This window comes from Solanum dulcamara, chromosome 5, assembly GCF_947179165.1.
Source record: "Solanum dulcamara chromosome 5, daSolDulc1.2, whole genome shotgun sequence".
Classification (NCBI taxonomy): Eukaryota; Viridiplantae; Streptophyta; class Magnoliopsida; order Solanales; family Solanaceae; genus Solanum; species Solanum dulcamara.
In genome coordinates this window covers 68,195,374-68,217,158 of record NC_077241.1, presented here as the reverse complement: position 1 = coordinate 68,217,158, position 21,785 = coordinate 68,195,374, and the positions used below count along the sequence as shown (strand labels likewise).

Here is a 21,785-nt window from a genome sequence, read left to right as displayed (position 1 = left end):
TTATAATTTTTGTAGAGAAATTTGTATTTTTCCTATCAACTTTATTAGAAATTTGAATAGATTCAAATACACTTTCGTTGACACAAGTATATACTATTAAATAACAAATCTTTTATTTTTTATTTTAATTTGTAGAAAATTTGTGTGCTTGAGAATCCTTAATGACTACGTAAATATTTTTTTTTATCTTGACTATGATTTTAGAGAGACGTGGAAGCAAAAGCTTATGGGTTCGCTTTTATAACTAGATAACTAGCAATGAAAGTTGTCTTATATTGGATGATCCCTATCTTATTGACGGTGATTATATTTAATACTGTCTTTATTGTTGTTCCTCCAGTAGACATTGATGATGTCCGTGAACCTGTTTAACGATTATGAGGGATAATTTTTTTTTCATTGCACACACCATTTCCTATGTATGCATCAAATTCTTTCTTATATAAATTATAAAGACTTAAAAAATTGAATACTCAATTTTATCTATGTACAATCATTAGTAACTTGATTATTTTTTGATAATAGTAAATAGAAAGAACACTTATAATGAGTCCTGTTAAAATCAAGAAATATTGACCTGCTTGCCATCCACATAAGAATATATAGAGCTTTTTCAAAAAAAAAAAAACTGGTAAAGAAAAGAGATCTCCAAAAGATAAGATACGTAAAATTAAGTGTCATGTAGTGTTTTTGTGAAGGTGTCAATCAAATCTTTTAAGGATCTCTTTGTGATTATTTATGTGATATTGTTTAACTAGGTACACATTTCTTTTTAGTTTATAATTTAAAACAAATTGAAACATTAGACAATAATGAAAATGCATAATTAGTACTCCCTGACCTCTATTTCTTGGCATTTTTTGGTGCAATTTGACGAGACCTAATAAGCATCTTAGTGATTTGGGTCTTTACCCTTGCGTGTACATGAATGACCAAGAAATAGAGGTCAGGGAGTACTGATTATGCATTTTTATTATTGTCTAATGTTTAAATTTGTTTTAAATTATAAATTAAAAAGAAATGTGTACCTAGTTAAACAATATCACATAAATAATCACAAAGAGATCCTTAGAAGATTTGATTGACACCTTCACAAAAACACTACATGACACTTAGCTTTACGTATCTTATCTTTTGGAGGCCTCTTTTCTCTACCATTTTTTTTTTTGAAAAGCTCTATATATTCTTATGTGGATGCATTTTTTTGTGCAATTTGACGAGACCTAAAAAGTATCTTAGTGATTTGGGTCTTTACACTTGCGTGTCCATGAATGACAAAGTACTGTTGTTTCGTGAAAAATTACTTAAATAAAGTTTTAATTTTCAAGTGTTTTTGATACAATATTAAATGGAAAAACTCGACATTTATAGTCAAATGTCACGCCACAAATGCAACCATTTGAGTTTTTAGGGATCACTAATGTCATCAATTGATATTATTCTCTATACAAATAAATATCGAATTCAATAGATAATATTAAATTTTTAAGCGTTTGAAATACGAGTAGTTTTTCAACAAAAAATAAGAGGAAGAGGGAGAAATAAACGATAAAGGAGATGAAATGGATGATGATGACGTAAATGAAGTTTGCCCTCGATTTATCAACCCAGAGCGTATGAATTTTCGTTTTGTATAAGCCAAATTAATGGATTACACCGTTAGACTTGATCCGTTTCTCATACTTATATTATATATCGCAAAGAATACTAATCTAAAAATTTAAAAATATCAATTTTGTTTTTAGTCATCACTTTAATTCGTTTAATTCCATGCTTTAATATATATATATATATATCCAGCTGAAGCAAAAACATCCAAATACTAGGGAATAGAAAGTTTGAAATTAAAGGAGTTAACTTAACATATTAAAATGAGTTTCCAATTAAACACTCTAAAATGGAGAAAATGAACAAGGAATAAGCCAAAAAAGAAAGTAATGGATATGTAGATGATATAAAATATTGGGAATCCATTTATTTACCCGCCAATTGTCCTTCTGTCTTCCACATTATCCATTAATGCCCAATTCCTTCTAAAAGCTTCACTCTCCCGACACTTTAAGCTCTCAGACACCAACCCAACCTCCAATTGCATCCGCCGATCAAATGTGGAGTAATGGTTAGTCTTCCTGTGAACCAAATTCGTGCAGAGATGCATCAGTTTCAAGCCCTACCTTCTCATATACATGCCGATATGGCAGTGCTGTTTCCTTCAAGAAAATGCTGGCAGCAACAGAAACAAAACCCTTTAGACCCTTTTCAGACACGGGTATTGTCTTCTTCTTCTTCCTCCTTGCCGGTCTCTGGCCGTCAATCGAGAAGGTATTATTTGGGCAGATTCAAAAGACGCGTCCGTTCTGAACGTAATCTAAAACCACTCACTTCCCGCATTGTTGATCTCACTCGCAGAAGGCAACTCCACCAGGTCTATCTCGAAATAGAACATAGGGTTATTTTCCCTCAATTTATGCCTTTACTGCTTTAATTGAAGAAATGCCTTTAAATTTTAGTAACAAGAAAGAATTGTAGGAAGCTAAAGAGAATTTATTTAAATTAGAAGAAAAGGTGAATTTTTTTGGAGACTACTTAAAATTTGTATGAATTTCAAACAAGTTACAAAATTAACTGATATGTCTAGGCATACTTGATACTACATTACTACATCATTAATTTAAATTATTGAACTGAAACAGAACATATGAGTTATGGTCAAAACATTTGCGCGCTCCTTAAAGCTAGCATTGATTAGACTTATCATTGTTATGTTGCAGTGCTACCCTGTTATAGAAACTTAGACAAGCAGTCCATGGCATGAAAACATCAGCTTAAGACCATTCCTTCTCCTAAGATTATGCCTATTTTTGTAGCCCATAATCCCAAACTATCTTCTACTACAAACATTTGAATTCTTGAGGAGGCAGATTCTCAAGTTTCACTCATCTGATAATTTGGATAGTGATTTGTAAGACGTCCCAAGGCATTTCTAAGATTTACCGGACAGACGTCCATTACATGAAACGTGCATGAAGATCTATCAACGGTTTAAACTTTTACCCCATGATCGACTTAGAAGATTTTTGGAGCCTGAGTTACACTAAGGCGAGTTCTAACCTTGTCTTTTAAAATGTTGGCGGTCTTAGCATCTTTACCTCAACTTTTTAATCACTAGACTAAAACTTTATTGGCACTCGGACTTAAATCTACCTGAAGCATAATCTTGGCTATAAATTATAAATTATTCTATAGCTTGAATGTTTGAATTTCTTTTATGAAGCATAATTATTGTCTCCTTGTGTTGGAAGCACCTTTTTGTACTGACAAGTCACCAAGAAAATGTTAAACAATGCAATAGTATAAAACTAAATTGAACTGTTATTTTTGAAACATTTGATTTTCTTACAACTTGTTTTAACTTTTAAAATTGCTCATTGATCTCTAGATTTTTGTGGAAATCGAGATTGCGAAGAAACGACATGGGCAGTTGAACACCATTGTAATGAATGCTGTGATGCAGGCTTGTGTTCATTGTGCTGATATTGAATCAGCCTTAAGGGTCTTTGATGAAATGTCAGGCCCAGAGGGTTGTGGTGTTGATAATATCACTTACGCTACACTTCTAAAGGTATTTGGATCACTGTGACTTCCCTATAATTATTTGAATAACTGTACCCTGTGAGATAATGTAGATTGAAGAATTGAACATATCTAAGCATGTTTAATATGTTTCCTGAAGGGTTTGGGTGATGCCCGAAGAATAGATCAAGCATTTCAATTACTTGAGGCTATTGAACAAGGTACTGCTGCTGGAAGTCCAAAACTTTCGCCACCCCTTGTTAGTGGTCTGCTGAATTCGCTAATTGAAGCAGGTTAGTTTTTTCTTGGAGTAAATGGAATTTCATTACTTGATTTTATTGTTCTCTACTTATCTTAGAATAAATTGCTGGTGTAAAATTTGGAGGCTGTGGCATTAACCCATTATCGATATTCGATATGCACTACTTAAAGCAGGATGGTAATTCCATGACATCTGAGCTATAAAATTGTAGCGGATTTGTATTACCATATCATATGTTTCTGGACCAATGTTTTTCTCTTTCTAATTGTTAGATTTTTTGAACCAAAGCTACCAAGTCCAATTGACATTGTGATTGAAGTCTTTTTGACAAGTAAGTGAACATGTGATTTCTGTGTTGACCTAAAGCTGCACCGGTCCGTAGGTGTAAAACTATGGTAGGTGAAGGCGTTAAAGGGAGACGGGGTAGACCTAAAATCATATGGAAGGAAGTGGTCTTGAAAGGCCTACAAATGCTTGGCATCAATGCAAACTTAGGTAAAGATAGGACACAATGGAAGTAAAAGATCCATATAGGTGATAGCTACTAGTTGAAGATATATCTTTAACTTATTTTTCAATTTTATTTTATTTAGTTTGATGATGATATGGTATGAGCTTAAATGAAGAAGTAGGAATTCATATAGATGACCCCAACTTTGTTGGAACCGATGCATAGTTGTTGTTATAAGTAAGCGAACATTTTATTGAAATAAAGAAGGTTGTGGCTACATCAGGATGCTTACAAATAGAGATAGCTTGATAATAACTTCTGTATCTAGGAACCTTCCAAAACTTCAGTTCCTATCTAGTCTAATCTGTGAGTGAACTAAGGAAATCTAAGAAAGCTATATACATCATGTACATTCTGCATTTTGCTCCAAAATTTTCCTCCTCTAAAATATGTGGAAGATTTGGGGTCTTGATAGTTGGTCTTCTTTTCTCAGGCTCCTTGTGCAAATTCATAATAAATTCTAGGATATGCTCTTTGACTTCTAGGGCGTCTTTTCCAATTTTAGTTTGTCAATGTGGTTATATCTTCTGTGGATATTGGCCATCTTCGGAAAGAAACTATATTTCTTTGACTCTGTGACCTTGCTTTAGCCACAGACACTTTGATTTTTTTCTTCAGGAGATTTCTTCACAGATTCCACAGTAACCCCATCTCTAGTTCTGTTCTTTGAGAGAATTCTTCTTCTGTCAATTCTCTACTTTCTGCCAGCCTATTTAAATCCAGTTACCCTTGAAGCATGTCATTCTTCTTTTTTGAAGATACCCAAAGATCTTGTTATTCCATTCTTCAAGTCCTTTTTAACATTGCTGACTTTTTGGCCAAACTGAAATCAGGTCTTTCATTGATGAGGTAAGAGTCCCTCGCTTCACTATATCTACAAATCCTTCTGATTCGAGCATTATGTTCTCAAATTTGAAGTAGGAGCTACCTCTTTCCCATTGTCCAAATTGTAGTAATAGTGGGCAGACCGGATCTTTGGCAACATTGATTGTCGGATGAATTTGAAGTTGTCATTCCACTCTGGTGAGTACAAGAACCTACTGATCCTAGATGCATTATTTAAATTGTTCTCCTTCACCCATTTGAATTATCACCATAGAGAAGGGGATCCACAAGTTCCATCTCTTGTGTAAACTTGGCAAAGCCCTTACGTAATTACTGGATCTGTCACTAGCAATCTGTCCATTAATGTGTCTGATAATGATGAAATCTCTACGAACTACCCACGGAACCCCCCCCCCCCTCCGATAGTTCCCTTATGATTGCCATCTCATTCCATAGGTTCATCCTCTTCTGTTCATTATTCGGGTCATAAGCTCTCCAGATAAATCCCACCCAAAGCCGGTCATTGTGTGTTTTAACTTGAACAATAAAGAGAACTCCTTTGTGAACCTCCTCACATTCCCTATCTCTATTGTCCAAAAATGTGATTGTAGCTCTACTCCTACTTTCTGCTACTAATTCCTCAAATCCTACCCATCTATTACCCCTAAAGTCGACAGACAGAATTTGTTTCCCGTCCCCCCATTTTGATTTCTTGTAAGCAGTACACATATTCTCTCCAAGAGTTGAAATTGATCTTATTTTCCTCCGTTAGCCCTGTTGTTCATTTCATAATGATTGCATGATGAGAACTCAATTCTCGTATTGACAAAAGAAACAGGACTATAGGAAGACCTGATCACAGATCAAACTGGGACCAAATAGAACTTACTGGAAAAAATTTCTCAAAGAACTTGCCAAAAAGGCCACCAAGAACTGAGTGGGATGTGACATTTTGTTGAAACTCAACAGCAATTTGCTGAAGATCCCGAAAATTACTTGATTAGATCGTAGGTTTAGGGTGTCTGAAACATGGAATGCAATGGATGGAAGGTGAGAAAACTAGGGATCTTACTGGAATACTTTCTGGGTTATTGGAAATTCACTAGACTCTCACCAGATATTTTGAAAATTAGTTGGGTAGAGTCAATTTGAATGGACTCCTAGGGCGCCAGCAACTATGATGATAACGTGGCCAAAAATGGAAAGACAAAAATTCTCACCTGAAAATGGACTTCGGTATCTTTTGAACTAGGGTTGTAGTGGTCAGAATGGACCAGAGCCTTGTTAAGTAAAGTTGGAATGATGCTTCAATTTCCAAGGAATAAAGAAGTTGCTGGAAGTGGAAGGTGGTAAAAAATGTCATACATGTCGGCTTGTGGGGGCTTGTCATATTAGGCTCTTCCTGTTTTGGCGGCCTTGAGGGTAGGCTTTGATTAGAACGTGGTTTCTAAGTTTATGTTCACACAATAGTTTTACTCCTTGTACTGGTGTTGGTTTGTGCACAACCCGTGTAAACAATGAAAAACAAATTTGACTGTCACCAGAATATTATGCGACATTTATACTTTCCGTTTCCGAACATCACTGATCGTTGTACACCGATATTAATATTTATTTTTCATCTTAGCTCTTCTACCATGTGAGAAATAAGGAGAAATTGAGAAAATGAAATGACAACTGTCTTACGCCTGAATATATTAAGAACACTATCTATAATATACATGAAGGGGAGCCTTGGAGTAACTGGTAAAGTTGCTGCCATGTGACCAAGAGGTCACGGGTTCAAGCCTTGGAAACAGCCTCTGGCAGAAATGCAAGGTAAGACTGCGTACAATAGACCCTTGTGGTCAGACCCTTCCCCGGACCCCGCGCATAATGGGAGCTTTAGTGCACCGGACTGTCATTTTATCTATAATATACACATAATTAATTTATCCGGTAGCATACATGAATACGTACAATACAGTATTGCATCTAAGCTTAACCATTTAATAGAACTACATGACCTTTTAATGCAGCAATCTGAGATAATTTTTCTACCACTAGCCTCGTTGTAGCATCGTGTATCATGTGGGGTCTTTTTCAGAATAAGATGACTGATGAGTTTGTGGACGAAAATAAAACAAGAGGAAAGATACTTTTTCATTTTCCTTTACTTTCTCTACTAACTTGTTATTTTATTCCCATACTTTTTCTTGAATGCTTCCAAGCAAATGTCAACTGGTGCTTTATTATTGGATATAGTTGCTTGTGTCAAGATTAATGTCTTGGCTTACTTAATATACTTCCTTTACTTCTGCCTTTCTAGCGCAGGGGATCTACGCCGTGCTAATGGTCTTCTTGCACGATATGGTTTTGTACTAAACGAGGGCGGATATCCATCCATCTTGGTCTACAACTTATTGATGAAGGTTTTCTGCTTACCCACAAGTTTAACTTCCGGATTTGTTGGATCTCTGCATTTATCATTCTTTATAAAAAAAAAATTATACATCTAATTATTTCTCAGAGCCATTCCCACAATTTCAGGGGTACATAAGCACAGGTTTCCCTGAGGCAGCATTATGTTTGCATGATGAAATACTAAGACATGGACTGAACCTGGATAAGCTCACATATAATACACTAATCCTAGCATGTGTGGAGACTGGAAAGTTGGATGTTGCAATGCAGTTCTTTGAGGGCATGAAGGTTTCATCTCTGAACTTGAAAGGCCAGTTTAGAGCCTCATTATTTGCTCAGATCATGTTGCGCACACATTACTGTTACCTGAAAAAGTGTATATTTGACTGGTGCAGGACAGAGCACAAACTGTTGATTATGATGACATTTTGCCAGATGTAGTCACCTACACTATGTTGCTAAAGGTGCGGGTGCATGATACCTTTTATGTACAGTTAAAAATCATTCTTTTGGAATTACTATGGAAATGAGGTAAATAGGTGTCAGATAAAGTGAACAATATTGAGAATCTGAGATGTTGTGCTATTGATCTTAATACCTTTTTATTCCTACAAAGTTATATTTCTTCACCTATACTACCGTTTCCATTAAATTCACAATGTAGTTATTCTTTCCCCGTATAAGTATATGGTTTTAACGTAAAAGACTCAAATGAAGCTTTGCCAGAATTCGGTTTTCTGCTGTCAAGTCTTGTTGGTGTTAAGAATTTTTGCTCCTTTTTGTAGGGTTTTGGTCACGCCCAGGATCTTCTTTCAGTTCAAAAGATTGTTATAGAAATGAAATCATCCAACAACTTGCATATTGATCGAGTTGCTTACACTGCAATCATTGATGCCTTCTTGAATTGTGGGACAATTAAAGGTACTCTTTATGCAGATATTACTAAAACTTCTACAACTCAGGGTTATGAAAGCATATTAGAATAACTCATGCCAATTCCAAATGATAAATTGATAATAAGCATATGCTGGCTATCACTGGTGAAACTGAAGTAACATTTAACACAAATTCGTGCATATTGAATCTTAGCATCCACAAAAAGAGGTCTAAAAGGCATGGAATTGAGACATTGTTTCCACGACTTTTTTTTTTGACAACCGTGGTGTCCGGGCCAACTTTAGCGCACCTCAACTAATTCCACGGGATACCTGCCACTTTCCACCTGCAACAGGTACCAGGTAACTCTGTCCATCAAGGCTAGGATAGATTGGAAGAGTCACCTAATATTTTTTGTCTCCACTAGGATTTGAACCTAAGATTTCATGGTTCTCAACCACTTTATTGACCACTAGGCCACACCCTTGGGTGCTTCCACGAGAAATTTACTGTGTATGCCATGTGAATTCTTCTTTCTATGTGCAAGTATATCAGCTTTCTTTGAGTTCCTCCACTCACAATTTGACAAACTGATTCAGGTGACAAAGATCAAACTGATCAATTTGGAAGTCAACTTTAGATGTTAATTGGTATGTATTTTTGAAACAAATTTATAGATTTAGAAGTGACATATAAAACTGTATGTCAATGTAGGGATAAGTGTGAGATTTAGAGAACATCTTTCTTAGAAATTCCCTAATTTGCCAGAAATTATATATAACCAGAGTAGTATGCACTATTATGGACATGAATAAGGCGGAATAATTACAGAAATTCCATATAGCCGACCACTACTTTGTTGGGACTGAGGCATAGTAGTTTTTATAGAAATCATGTTGGATGTTCTATATTACCAAAAGTTTTAGCATTGAGAAACTTTCAAGAACTATTTGAATAGTTTGTGGTAGAAGAGAAATTTGTTTGACCTTTCGGTAGGTCCACTAAAATAGGAAAGTGAAAAATAAATGTCAGAATCCTTGTGAATATTCTAGAATATATTTAAATATATTAGGTAGCTTATCTTACTCCTATTGTAATTTGGTAAAAAGACCTGATAAAAGAAAGAAGAGTAGCTTTGCTATCTGACTTTCATCAGTTTACCTCCTCCTGTCACTGCCTTACTGGCCAAACATATTCGGTAATCTGTTGGGAGGAGTCCATTATTTGAGTTCAATGCTTCCCTACGTTTTAAGTCTTAAGAAAATGGTTTCATAAAAACATCAGTGCTTGAAAAATGGTACCTTTTCAGCATTGCTTTTTCCTATTTGATTTTCCAACAATCAGACCACATTTAAGTTACAGTTTCTAAAATTTAAACTCCGAGAGGTTTAGTGGTCTAGATTTTAGATCTGTGTATCAGTATTGAAAAGTTGTCTAGTCGAATATTGAGCTTTCCATTTAAGAAGCAATTTTTAAAAAATTATGTAGCTAAAAGACTGTTAGCTGGCAGATCAGGATACAAGAAGCGTGATCTTAAAAACCTTCAGAAGAAAGGTTAGACAAACTCCAATGTTCCATTAAAAATGCTAACTTCATATAACATGTCACTGAAGAAATACAGCTAGACAATATATCTACTGTTTATTTGGTTAGATCAGTAGGAGATAACACATTTTTACTTCATTCGTTATCGAGTAAAAAACAACTGTTGTCTCTGAACAAATATGAAAAACTTGCTAGAGTGCAGAAAACACTGGTAAGTGTTGTTGGCAAGATTCTTTCTACAATGAGTACATTGATTAGCTTTGTGACAAGTCTAAAGCATTTATGACAGTGAGGCTTCCATCTGCGTCAGGGTTGTACTTTAAAGAACAAAACCGTGAGCTCGATTGGGATCTGGGCTGAAATGGAGAGTATCACCTCTCATACAACAATACATCAGACATTTTTTATTTTAATCTAGTAATAACAATAATATATCAGACATGTACATGTTGCTTGTTGCTAGTCCTCCTGCCTGTCTCAGATCAACCATTACTATATACAGAAGAAGTTGTCAATAAGTTTTGACCACCTATGTTGCTTGGACTCTTCAAAAGTGTGAGCGGGTGTGTGTCGGATTCTCCAAAAGTAATGTATTTTCGGAGAATCCGATATGGGTGCGGCATCAAAAGTGAAGAGTCCGCGCAACTCAGTCGACCACAGTTCGTTCTATTGGCAGGCTGATATCTGTGGACTGTCCCACATTAATAAGTTAACTGACGTGTAATTAACACCTTCATAAGGTGAGGAGCATGCCAGTCTGCAGAAGTGCCTTATATAATGGAAAAACTCTAAGGATAGTGGGTAACTCTGGTAATACCTCTCATATTGCAAATAGATGCAGTCCATTAGGATCTATCATCATTTATGGAGTTGAGTATTATCCCTTTTGAAAGAATTAGTAATTGCTTAGGTGTTTATTGTTATTGGTATTACGGGTTCATGTAAATCAATTTTTTGTATATGTGCCAGATTCCTTTGTTTTTCCTCACATAGGAAAGGAAAAAACATAGGAATCTGGAAAATATTCCTAAATTCCTATACCTCTAGACAAATTACTTCTTATTAGCTCCAAAATTCTATACCTCTAGACAAATTACTTCTTATCAGCATTAATTGGTGTATGTGTGTAGAACTTTATATGCTAAACAAATTGATGCTCAAAATTACATCGATGGGGTGAATTAATTCTCTTAATGAAGTGTATTTTCTATAGTATGAATATGCAGCTTGAGGTGTGCGCAAGCTGGCCTAGACACCACAGTTATAAAAATAAAAATAAAAATATTCAGCATATCCATCTCCTAAGAAGTTTTTGTGGAGATTCATGCTTAAGTGCAAAATCAATATGCACTCTCATGTTGTTTAATTCTCTTCCAAGTAGCTTATACGGAATTGTATTGCTGATAAGGCTTATATTCCTTCTTGACATTCCTGAACCTGCAAGTTGTAAATCTCTTGCTTAATTTGTCCGTAATTACTATCCTGAATTTCTCTCATAAATGTTTGTGTTCTCCTTTGTATCTTGCTTTATAGTTATCCATCTTATATTTTCGGCTGCGTGGACAACTTCAGTGAAAGAAAGAAAACAGATTTTGATTGTTTAAAAGAAAGACAGAAAATATATTTACAATGCAAGTACTTGACCAATAATTTCTGTCGTACTGTCAAACTTTTGCTTTCGTCCTTATAATGTGTAAATTTTAACTAATTAAAGAAAAGAATGTAAATTATAACTTTGTTGATTATTCTCAAGAAAAAGCTATAATTGCTTGATGGTTTTTCTGCTACCTCCACTGTCACTTTGCATACTGAATATTGAATGTTTGTGCACAATATGATAGGTGCTCTGACTGTGTATGGGGAACTAGTAAAGAAAGCTGGAGAAGATTCTAGCTTGAGGCCAAAGCCTCATCTCTTCCTTGCTCTGATGCGCGCTTTTGCTATTAGAGGAGAGTATGAAATGGTTAAGAAACTTCATGGACGCATGTGGCTGGATTCATCTGGAACAATCACCTCTAAAGTTCATGAAGAGGCTGATCATCTCCTAATGGAGGGAGCATTGAACAACGGGCAGGTACTTTCTACATACAAATGGTCTTGATCTTGATGTTCTTATACATCAGCTCAAGTAAGTCTGGACTGTTATATATGTTCCACTTTCCCTGGAAATCATCTTACACTATTTCGTAGACATCGTTCTTGATATATGTAAAGAAGAGGTTACACTGAGTGTTGTGGACAAGATTACTTCATAAATTAAAAACTAGGCAACATTAGTTGGAGAAATAGAATGTTGTGGAGGTGAACGGTTGCAACAAATCGAAGATGAATTATATGGAAACTTTTTCATTAATATTATTGTCACAACCCAAGCTCAATTGTCAAGGTATTTTCTGCTTTGGCCAACCTCTTTGGGCCACTTCAAGGCTTTTGGGCCTCACAATTTTGTCTCTTAGGCTTTGACCCAAATGTCGCCTTGACAGTTAAATTCTGAATTTGCCTTTATATGACCAAAAGTTTTCCCCTCCCTTCTGATGTGTGATTTGCCTAAGCAAGTTTCACAAGAAACCTCCTTTGAGTTCAACCGCCAACGACCGTGGGTTGTTATAGTACACTCAACCTCCTTTGGGAATCAACATTTTGTTGAGGTTTGCCCCATCATCGTACTAGGGGAGGTACCGACTCTGACACCACATGTCACAGCTCAATCCCAACTGCCAAGGTATTGTTCACTTTGGCCCTACCCTCTAGGCCACCTCAAGGCTTTGGGCCTTCATGATTTTTTCCCCTTCGGTTTTAACCAAAACAATGCCTCAACAATTGAATCTTATATTTGCTCTTATATGACTCCTAACTTTCCCCTTCTATTCTGATGTCATTTGCCTAAGGCAAGTTTCCCATTGAACCCTTGTCGAGTTCAACCGCCAACGATCCATGGATTGTCACAATTATAATGATCTTATTGTTTAATATGATTTCTTTAAGGTTCAATTGCTACGATCTCAATTACAAAAACTTTGCAAAGAATCCCATTCTATTTCGGAAGCTTGTAACATAGTCCCGATAAATCCCAAGTTAATGTCTGGATTCTTTGGTGTAAGTTCCTTGGCTTGGACATGGAATTTAGTCTATGTTGCTATTCCTGCATCTAGAGGGGAGTACGTCTGGTTAAATAATTTCTTAGATGTATTTCCCAGTGTTATCAAACGCGAAAAGCGCAAAAAAAGCTCCAAGGTTCATTGAGGTTTTAAGTGCAAATAAAGTGTGCGCTTTAATGAAAAAAGGTGCAGTAGAAAAAAAATACCAAGGTTGATAATAATAAGCACGAATAACAAATATATGTACTAGTAAATTCGATTTATTTTTACGATGAAGTGAAATATTAATTGTTTAGTGTCACCTCTTCGGAAACAACATTTCTACCTCCACAAGGTAGGGGTAAGGTTGTGTACACACTACTCTCCCCAAACTCCCTCTTGTGGGAATACAGTATACACTGGGTATTTTCTTGTTGTTGTGGTGGTGTCACCTCTTCAGTAGACTCTCATTAGCAAGGAAAAGTATGACTTAAAGTCTTGATGACAATATTGAAGCGTACATTGAGCGAGGTGACTCAACATATTTTGTGCCTCTCTTCAAGGCTGAATCACACTTTAAGTGCGTCGTTGACAACACTGGTATTACCGCATCCCCAAGGGTTAGGCCTGTTTTTTTAGAGGACATGGAATCTTTATGCTTAAAACCCCAATTCAAATAGTCATTTATTTTGTACTGCCCAAGGGGTGGGAACTTCCATTCTAATTCTTCTTGGAGGTTTCTATCCATAAATACGAAGTTTATGGTCTATTATATTGAATTTATCTAATAGTCCCCATTTTGGTAACGTGTCACTGTATGGGTAAGTCGCCAATCCCTGGACTATTTCGCTCTCCTAGCTTTTGTCTCTCTGTGTCAGTGTTGGCCCAACAGAGTTCTTTCGCCGTTGGTGTTCTTTTCGATCTCTATGCATTTCACTACTCCACAAGAAATTTCCTTTGAAAGTATTGATCAACGTCTTAATGGAGAGCTGACTTCCTACGAGTAATTGGAACCATAACAATTTCATGAATAGTACCTTTTACAGAATCGACTCATCTACAATCTAATGTGATTTTCCTAAGGCAAGTCTCACATCAAAACTTCCGTCGAGTTCAACTGCCAGCGATGTGTGGGCTATTACAATTATAATGATTTTATTGTTTAATACTGATTTCTTTAAGGTTCAACTGTCAAGATCCTAGTTATAGATAAATATTGCTTGAGTTCCTAACGGAGAGTTGAGTTCGTATGAGAAATTGGGACCATAACAAGCTCATGAAAAGTACCTTCCACTGGATTCAACTCATCTACAACTCATTTTTGAAAACGAGATGTGTTCCTACATAGGAGGGGGAGAGAGTAAGAGCCATACACATAGATGAATGAGCGGTCTTTGAGGTCCTATCATGTTAAGGCAGAGAATCAAACCTATTTGCTTGTTGACATGTTAGGGTAAATAGGAGGCTGAGGTGGCAGGATTGACCTGGAGTTCTATGGGAGTGATGGCTGGTCCCACTATTCCTTCGAGTTCCTTATACGATAAGCATAAAAATAGGTGCTTTTACACCTAAGGCAGTAAAGAAGATGTTCTTGTTCTTTCGGTTTCCAAACCCACTTCATCTTTCAAGATTGGGTTGGTGTTTTGATACCGCTGCAAAGTGTGAAGCCGGATCAAGAATAAACCAGTGTTGTCGAAGGCAAAAAAGCTTTAAAAAGCACTCCAGGTTTTTTGGGCTTGAAGCTCCAAACACAGGTAAACTGTGAGTTTTAGTTAAAAAAGGCATAATGAAAAAAAACAATATATATGTAATGCAAGAAAAAGAGTAACAAAATTCATTTATAATATTTTTCTTAACAATTTATACATCACTTTGTCGATTATATTATTGTTTAGTACTGCTCAATTCAAGATATAACTCATGGGCAATGAGGCACCCGCCTTAATGCCTTGCCAACACTGAACTCATCTTAAGCAAGGCGAAGCACCCTCCCTGGGCTTTTCTTAGTTTCAAGGCTTAAGAGCACCTTAAATGAGCTTTTGAGAACACTAGGACAAACTGCTATTGACTGCTTCACCTATCTATTATATTATGGTTAACTTGGAGACATCAAAGGTAGATCATCATCCAGTGTTGTGAAAAGGGGTCGTTTTACTGCTTAAAGTGATAAAGCAAGGTCAGGCAAGCAAGTGGCGCTTCTAGGGTCTGAGGTAAGCGACTTAAAAATGATTCGGTCGCTTCTTGGAAAAATGCGAGACTATATCCATGTACAAGCAGATAAGGATCTTATGTCACCGTCGACTGGCCGGTCTATCTAGTATCTAGTACTAGGACTACCTCAGTGATTCAAGCTTCTTTCATCCCTTTGGCCTTTGGGTTTCTTGCTTTAAAGCAGATTCTTGTTATGATACTTGTAATATCTTCGTTATTGCAACTTTCAAAATAATTTGAGAAAGCAACTAAAAAATAGTAATTTATTTCTCCTTTTTCTTTCTGGCTAAATTAGTTTTAGCATTTGTTTGATCATCGTCTAGGCATTTTCTACTTAAACTGAGTTGATAGTGGATCATATTATCTGGTATCTCTCTTAATGTAGAACTCCTTTTTATCATTAAATAATCCATCTTTATTTCATAAATCATTAGTGGTAACAGCAAGCAGTCACTATATGAAGTGTTCACAGAAGCTCATTTAATTGTTTCTGCGTGAATTTGTCGTTGTTCTTCCTCTCTTATGCATTCTGGTTTTACATTGAATGGAACTCTGGTTGGTTGCTCAAAACTGACATTAAAATACTATGCTTCTACTTTTTAAGCCTTTTGTTTTTTGTTAAATTATGTGAACTGTCTCATCTAAACGGTTAAACCATTAAAGAATGATCAGTTTTATATATTTTCCTTAGGTCTGCAACACGTCTCTGTGACCTATTTTTTCCCTTGAATCAAGCCCGTGAAAATATTTTTATTTATGGGTGGCAGTGAGACTTGAACTTAGGACCGCTGTTTATAACGGTATGAAGTTGGGTTGTATGAAGTGCCTTATCTAAAAATCTAAACTGGTAAAGAGGAGACACTTGTATATAATTATTTAGGTCTGCTTGCATCAATATAATTTACTGTACAGTTTTTGTGAGATCATTCAGCTATTCTACTTGTTATATCTTATCTTTTAAGTTTAAATATGTTTCAAAAGAGCACTTCTCAAGTCTTGGATCCACCATGCTGTATACAATTTATGGACATAAATACCTTTGCTAATTTTTTCCCAATGAGTGCCTATGCTAATTGTTGTTCAACTGTCATTTCTCAGTTGGATTTGGCCCTACAGTGCATGAAAGGAAATATTGAGAAATGGAAGAAAATACCATGGGCTAGTCGAGGTGGAATGGTAAGCCTTAGTCTCTAATAATTTCATTTATTTGAGTTCCAAATAATACCATTACTTTTTTCTTTTTCTTGATAACCCAATTACTTGGCTCCTTTATGGTAGATTCAATTTGTGCTTAAGCTTAGCGTTTTTCAATTTCATGGGGCATATGTAGTGTCAACCTTTCCAAAATAAGGGCTCTAGAAATCGCACCGAGATTTATCCAAGCAGTGTCATATCTATAAAGTGGTAGATGGTATTCTACATGTCATCCTTGACACCTCTCCACACAGAAAAAAGAAACTTAAAATTTAAAAAAATCATGGTAAATCTGTCTGGAGCTGGAACTTATTTCCCGTAGAATCCTTTTGGCTGTCATTACTTCTTCCTTAGAACTAACTCAAGGCATGTTAAGCAAGAAATATCCATCCTTTCGTCATTGTTTCTCTTGTTCTTTGAAGTTGATAGAACTGAGATCTTGCAATTATACTTTAAGCAAATTGTCAGTGATCTAAAGCTGTTTGATGCCATCATATCTCTGAGTATCCAATTTTGTGGAAGATTCAGGAACACATATGTCTGATTCCTTCTTGTCCTTGCAGTATTCTCATCAGAGAGAGCATATTCTATTCAAGTGAGTTCGACTCTTTGATTTTTGGTTTAAAGTTTGAGATTTGTGCTATCAATATGCCCCCAAATATGAGCTCTTCCATTCTCTGGAGTCTAGATCCTCTAAAAAATCTATGCCGGGGGCCAGTATGAAACTGGGGTTCCCAGCAACCTATAAGAAGTCCACCACTGTGCAACAAGTTCTCTACCCCTCTGCCCTGGACCCACATCTTGAACAGGGAAGAGATACCTAGCATATGGAGGTTCACGAAGTTCACATAGAATTCAGGCATGAACAGAAACTATTATCCCGATACATTGACTGAGAGGACTAAGAGTTTAAGATTTCCAAGTTGTTCTCAAATCTCCAATACGTTCTCCTCATTCAAGTTGTAGTTTCTACTGCTTTCAGGTAGTTAAGGATAAAAAACTTTTATTTCTTAAAAACATATTAGTTATCCAACATTGAAGGATTGTCTTCGTCTTTTTTTTTTGAGTGATTAATTCTCCTGTCATTCCTAGGTATAGAGATGTATGAATTGAATCAGGGATGTGTTTTTGTTAATCATAAAATCTTATGCAGTAACATAGAATCCATAAGATTTATTCACATAAAGCTAGGGTAAGTGTAGATTTCAAGAAAATCAGGCAAGCAGAAACTTAGACATCGAATAGTTTTTTGTTTCTTTATTTTTCCTTTAGTTTCAGATTTTCCTTCTGTTTGATGTTTCACATGGTACTTGCTGTTTGATGTTTCACATGGTACTTGTGTTGATCCTCGGACTTGCTATTGATATTTGTCTCATATCTTTCACACCACCCACCTATATTACAGTTTACTACTATTGCAGGTTGCTTTGCGAATTGAAGCGTTACTTGGTTCTAGTGCTTCTATAGTTAGTCCTTTCATACTGCCACAGGTATGCAATCCCATTTTGCACTCTCAGAACTATTGATGTCAACTAATTCCTTTGTTTGCCAGACAAACACTGTATTTGTACTTATGGTAGAGATGAGCTTTCATTACTTTTTCTGTTTCAAATACTCATCACTGTGATATCTGTAATATTTTCTTTTTTGCTCCGAGACTGAGCTTGTGTGGAGAACTAGGTAAATGCAGTAGAAGTTGAGTTTGTGCCATAGATTGCTCGTAAGATAATAGAAGTTGGCCATGTTCAGTCTGTTGGTAGTTTTTTTGGGTGTTATTTAGTCTATTGTATATAAACTATTGATAGGTAATTTCTTCTTTTTCCTGGTACAGGTGTCAGTACGTGATACTATTGAGCATATCATGGTTCCATTTTCGGAAGCACAGCCACTGCAAGCTACCCTGAAACTAAAGCAAGTGGTCATGCGTTTATTTAAGGATTCAACTGTTCCAGTCGTAGATGATTGGGGAAGTTGTGTTGGAATACTGCATTGTGAAGACTGCAACAAGGTACTTTATCTATGAATTCTATGATATATTTGGCTCTCTTTGTTCACTGCATGACATTATTCTCTAGTTTGTCTCGGTGTGCTTCTGAAACATTATGCACTCTTCTACAACTACTACACTTTCACAATATCTTTAGCATTTGGCTACGTTGACATTGTATGTTTGAGGTGTTGTAGAGATTGTTCATCTATTAGCAGCTTGTGAATTTTATCCCTGATGTGGCAATCTAATCACTACCACTGTTCATGCATGATAATAAGATTGTACATCCTCAAGAATATAGAGTTTTTAATGATGAGCGATTGAATTAGGTGCTTGGGGGGGGGGGGCATATGTAAATAAGAAAATGTTTGGATTTTTAAATTAAAAAAGAGTCCCTCCTACCCAATTTTTAAAACTTGAGTTTTTGACTTTTAAATAAAAGCCTAAAAAGACTCTTTTAATTCAATGATTTATGTCTCAATGACTCAATCAGCAAGTCGTTGGACATTTTTTCAAGATGGTGGAAGGGATTCAGTTACTGCTTAAGTGAGCCCTTCCTAAACGTCTCCATCCAGTCAATGGCATCCCTGTCACAGAGACTTAAGGCTTCACAGATGGACGAGAGCCTTTCTCTGGATACTAACAGAATTATCCAAGCCAAGGAACAATCATTATTCTAACCCATGGAACTAAGCAAGAAAACAGAAGCATCTCTTATTAATTCTGCATTTTTCACCCTTCCATTTTCTCCAACTTCAATGGAGAGGAAATTATGGTCATTCCTGACAGAAGAAATCAACCTCCTCGAATTGACTGCTTGATCTTATCCATACAGTTTGAAAAAATAAAGCGACTAAGGTGGGAAGTATTGGTTTTCATTTCAAGCAATTATCAACCTACCTCTCTTTGGGATGGAGTTATCTTCTTCTGCATGGCATCAAACTCCAAAAGACTAGTATATGAGAGTTTTCAATAGTGGATCAGACGATGAAAGTTGCTAAAGAATGTGACATGTAAGACTAGATGCCTACAGCTCAATGTACAGGTCTCAAAGATTGCAGCTAGTTCAATGTGAAGAAGATATGCAGAAGCATCATTAGTGCGTGAATCCATAGTTCTAGGATTGAAGGGGGATTTTAGAAGGAAACAAACAAGTATGTCAGATGAGATTTGAATCTGATGAAAAATGGCAATGAAGGTAGTGCCATGAATAAATTGTGAAAAGGATCTTGTATATTGTGGCAATAAATGGAAAGGATCAACTTGTTGTCTGGTGGTAGTTAGGGCATTAGTGGAACTATAGTATGTCACTTGAAAGTTGGATTAGATGTATACACTGATCTAGGCCTTTGAAATGAATTCCTGTTATCACCTACTTAACTCCAACCTGACAAGTATGTGCAATTTTTGAGGGTACAAAGAGCATCATGAACAGTAAAATCGGATGGTTGAAATGAAGTGCTACTGGAGTATTACGTGATTGAAGAATGGCTACCAAAAAGGTAAGTTCCAGAGAACAGTTATAAGACCAACAATGTTGTCCAACATATTGACAAGATGAGTGTCGCAGAGATGTGGATGCTAAGATGTATGTGCGTTCATACAAGATTAAAAGGGAAGCCCGGTGCACTAAGCTCCCGCTATGTGCAGTCAGGGAAAGGCTCAGACTACAAGGGTCTATTGTACGCAACCTTACCTTGCAATTTTCCAGGAGGCTATTTTCATGGCTCGAACCCGTGACCTCAGAGGTCACATAGCAACAACTTTACCATGTTTCATGTTTGGAATAAGGCTATTTATTATCAAATAAAGGATGAGGTATTAACTAAGAACTTGGAGTCCTTTTGTGTTTAGCTCCAGGATCACAAGAAACTATGTACTGATCTAGATAAAGTAAACTGTAAAAGGAGAATGTATGATCAATGATGCCTAATGATTACATGAAGTGAGATTTAGGGTTTAATGTTGAAATACTGAAAGGAACACAATATTGAGTACTGATCATTCAGCGTACGGGGATCAATAATCGTTAGGTACATACAACTGAGAGAGAAAAAGAGTGAATGATATGGTTGCTGACTTACTCTGACAAGTTGCTTGAAAACCTGTTCATAGTCATGTTAGAAAACATCCTTAATGGTGCTAATAGCCTGACCATTGTGAAGATGACAAAGTTCTAGTATGTTTTGGTGAATCGAGAGGAAGGAAAGCTGTCAATGACAGGGAGAGGTAGGTTTTAATACTTACTTTCGGCAGAACTCAATAGCTTTTGGCACAGACTCCATGTGTTAAGAGATCAACTAAATTTGTGCAAAAATTAAATTCAGAACCCAATTACTAACACTTGAGATCGCTGTCCTAGAAAGAACCTCAAATCCGGGATCCATCTCTGGCCAATGACCATCAGACTACTAGGAGTTAAATAGAAAGACAGCAATCCTAGAGCAAAGACACTGTAAGTGGTCGGCATTTTCTCAGCACCACGCCTTCGCTAACTTCAGGCTGTAGGGACTATTTCTCATCCTTCATTCTGTTTACTGTTCACATGAAACTGATTTGAACTTGTTGTCTCAGATATATTCCTTGAGTTCATTGTGGAATGTAAGAAAAATAAAAACATAAGCTAATATTCTAAGTTCCTGTTTTCTCTGCTTTATTGAGTAGTTAATTCGGTTGTCTGCTCAGAGAGACGGAGACTGACTTAGATCTAGATGACAAGCCTGGGTCACGGAGTTCTAATGTCATTTTATGCCTATTGTTGCAGCTGGATGCGCCGCTTTCAGCCATGATGAGAAGCCCACCTCCTTCTGTGACAACCTCAACATCAATTGGTCGCGTTATTGATCTAATGCTAGAGAAGAGGTACAAAATGGTTATTGTCGTAAAATATGAAAATGTGCGCGGAATGTTTTACAGCTCCAGTGTAAGGGCTGTCGGAGTTTTTACATCTGAACAGCTCTATAAGCTTGCTCCAACTTCATCAGAGCTAAGCATTCAAAATTCTTCTGCCTGTAGAGAACCTATTGAAATTTGTAGATAGTATACCTCGAGAAAGGAAATTTGCATGAGCTTATTCTTTTTCCATTGTAGAGTAGGCTATCATTTCTTTTGGTGCTGAGTTCTTCATGTGTCTCTTATCGCGTGCTATATTGCTGTACTATTGACATTGAATGGTTCAATTATCTGTTCAACTCTATATAATGTTGGTGCTGGGTCTGTGACATAAATTTTCACCGTATATGGGAACTTTGGAGTTTTTGAGACAATTAAATAACTAAATGTGCTACTGTCTGTGTGCATGAACGAGCGCCGACTGAA

The 21,785-nt window shown here is 36.3% G+C and overlaps 1 protein-coding gene across 1 annotated transcript; it reads left to right on the top strand.

The window, feature by feature from the left end:
* Positions 1 to 1,977: 1,977 nt before the first annotated feature.
* LOC129889469 (pentatricopeptide repeat-containing protein At5g10690) lies at positions 1,978 to 21,705 on the top strand. Its single transcript, XM_055964769.1, has 12 exons — positions 1,978 to 2,425; positions 3,440 to 3,622; positions 3,734 to 3,866; positions 7,485 to 7,582; positions 7,701 to 7,862; positions 7,970 to 8,038; positions 8,360 to 8,495; positions 11,837 to 12,069; positions 16,382 to 16,459; positions 17,899 to 17,967; positions 18,309 to 18,485; positions 21,232 to 21,705. The coding sequence occupies exons 1-12, from the start codon at positions 2,117 to 2,119 to the stop codon at positions 21,505 to 21,507; spliced, it is 1,923 nt and encodes a 640-aa protein (XP_055820744.1). The 5' UTR covers positions 1,978 to 2,116; the 3' UTR covers positions 21,508 to 21,705.
* The last annotated feature ends 80 nt before the right edge of the window (positions 21,706 to 21,785 follow it).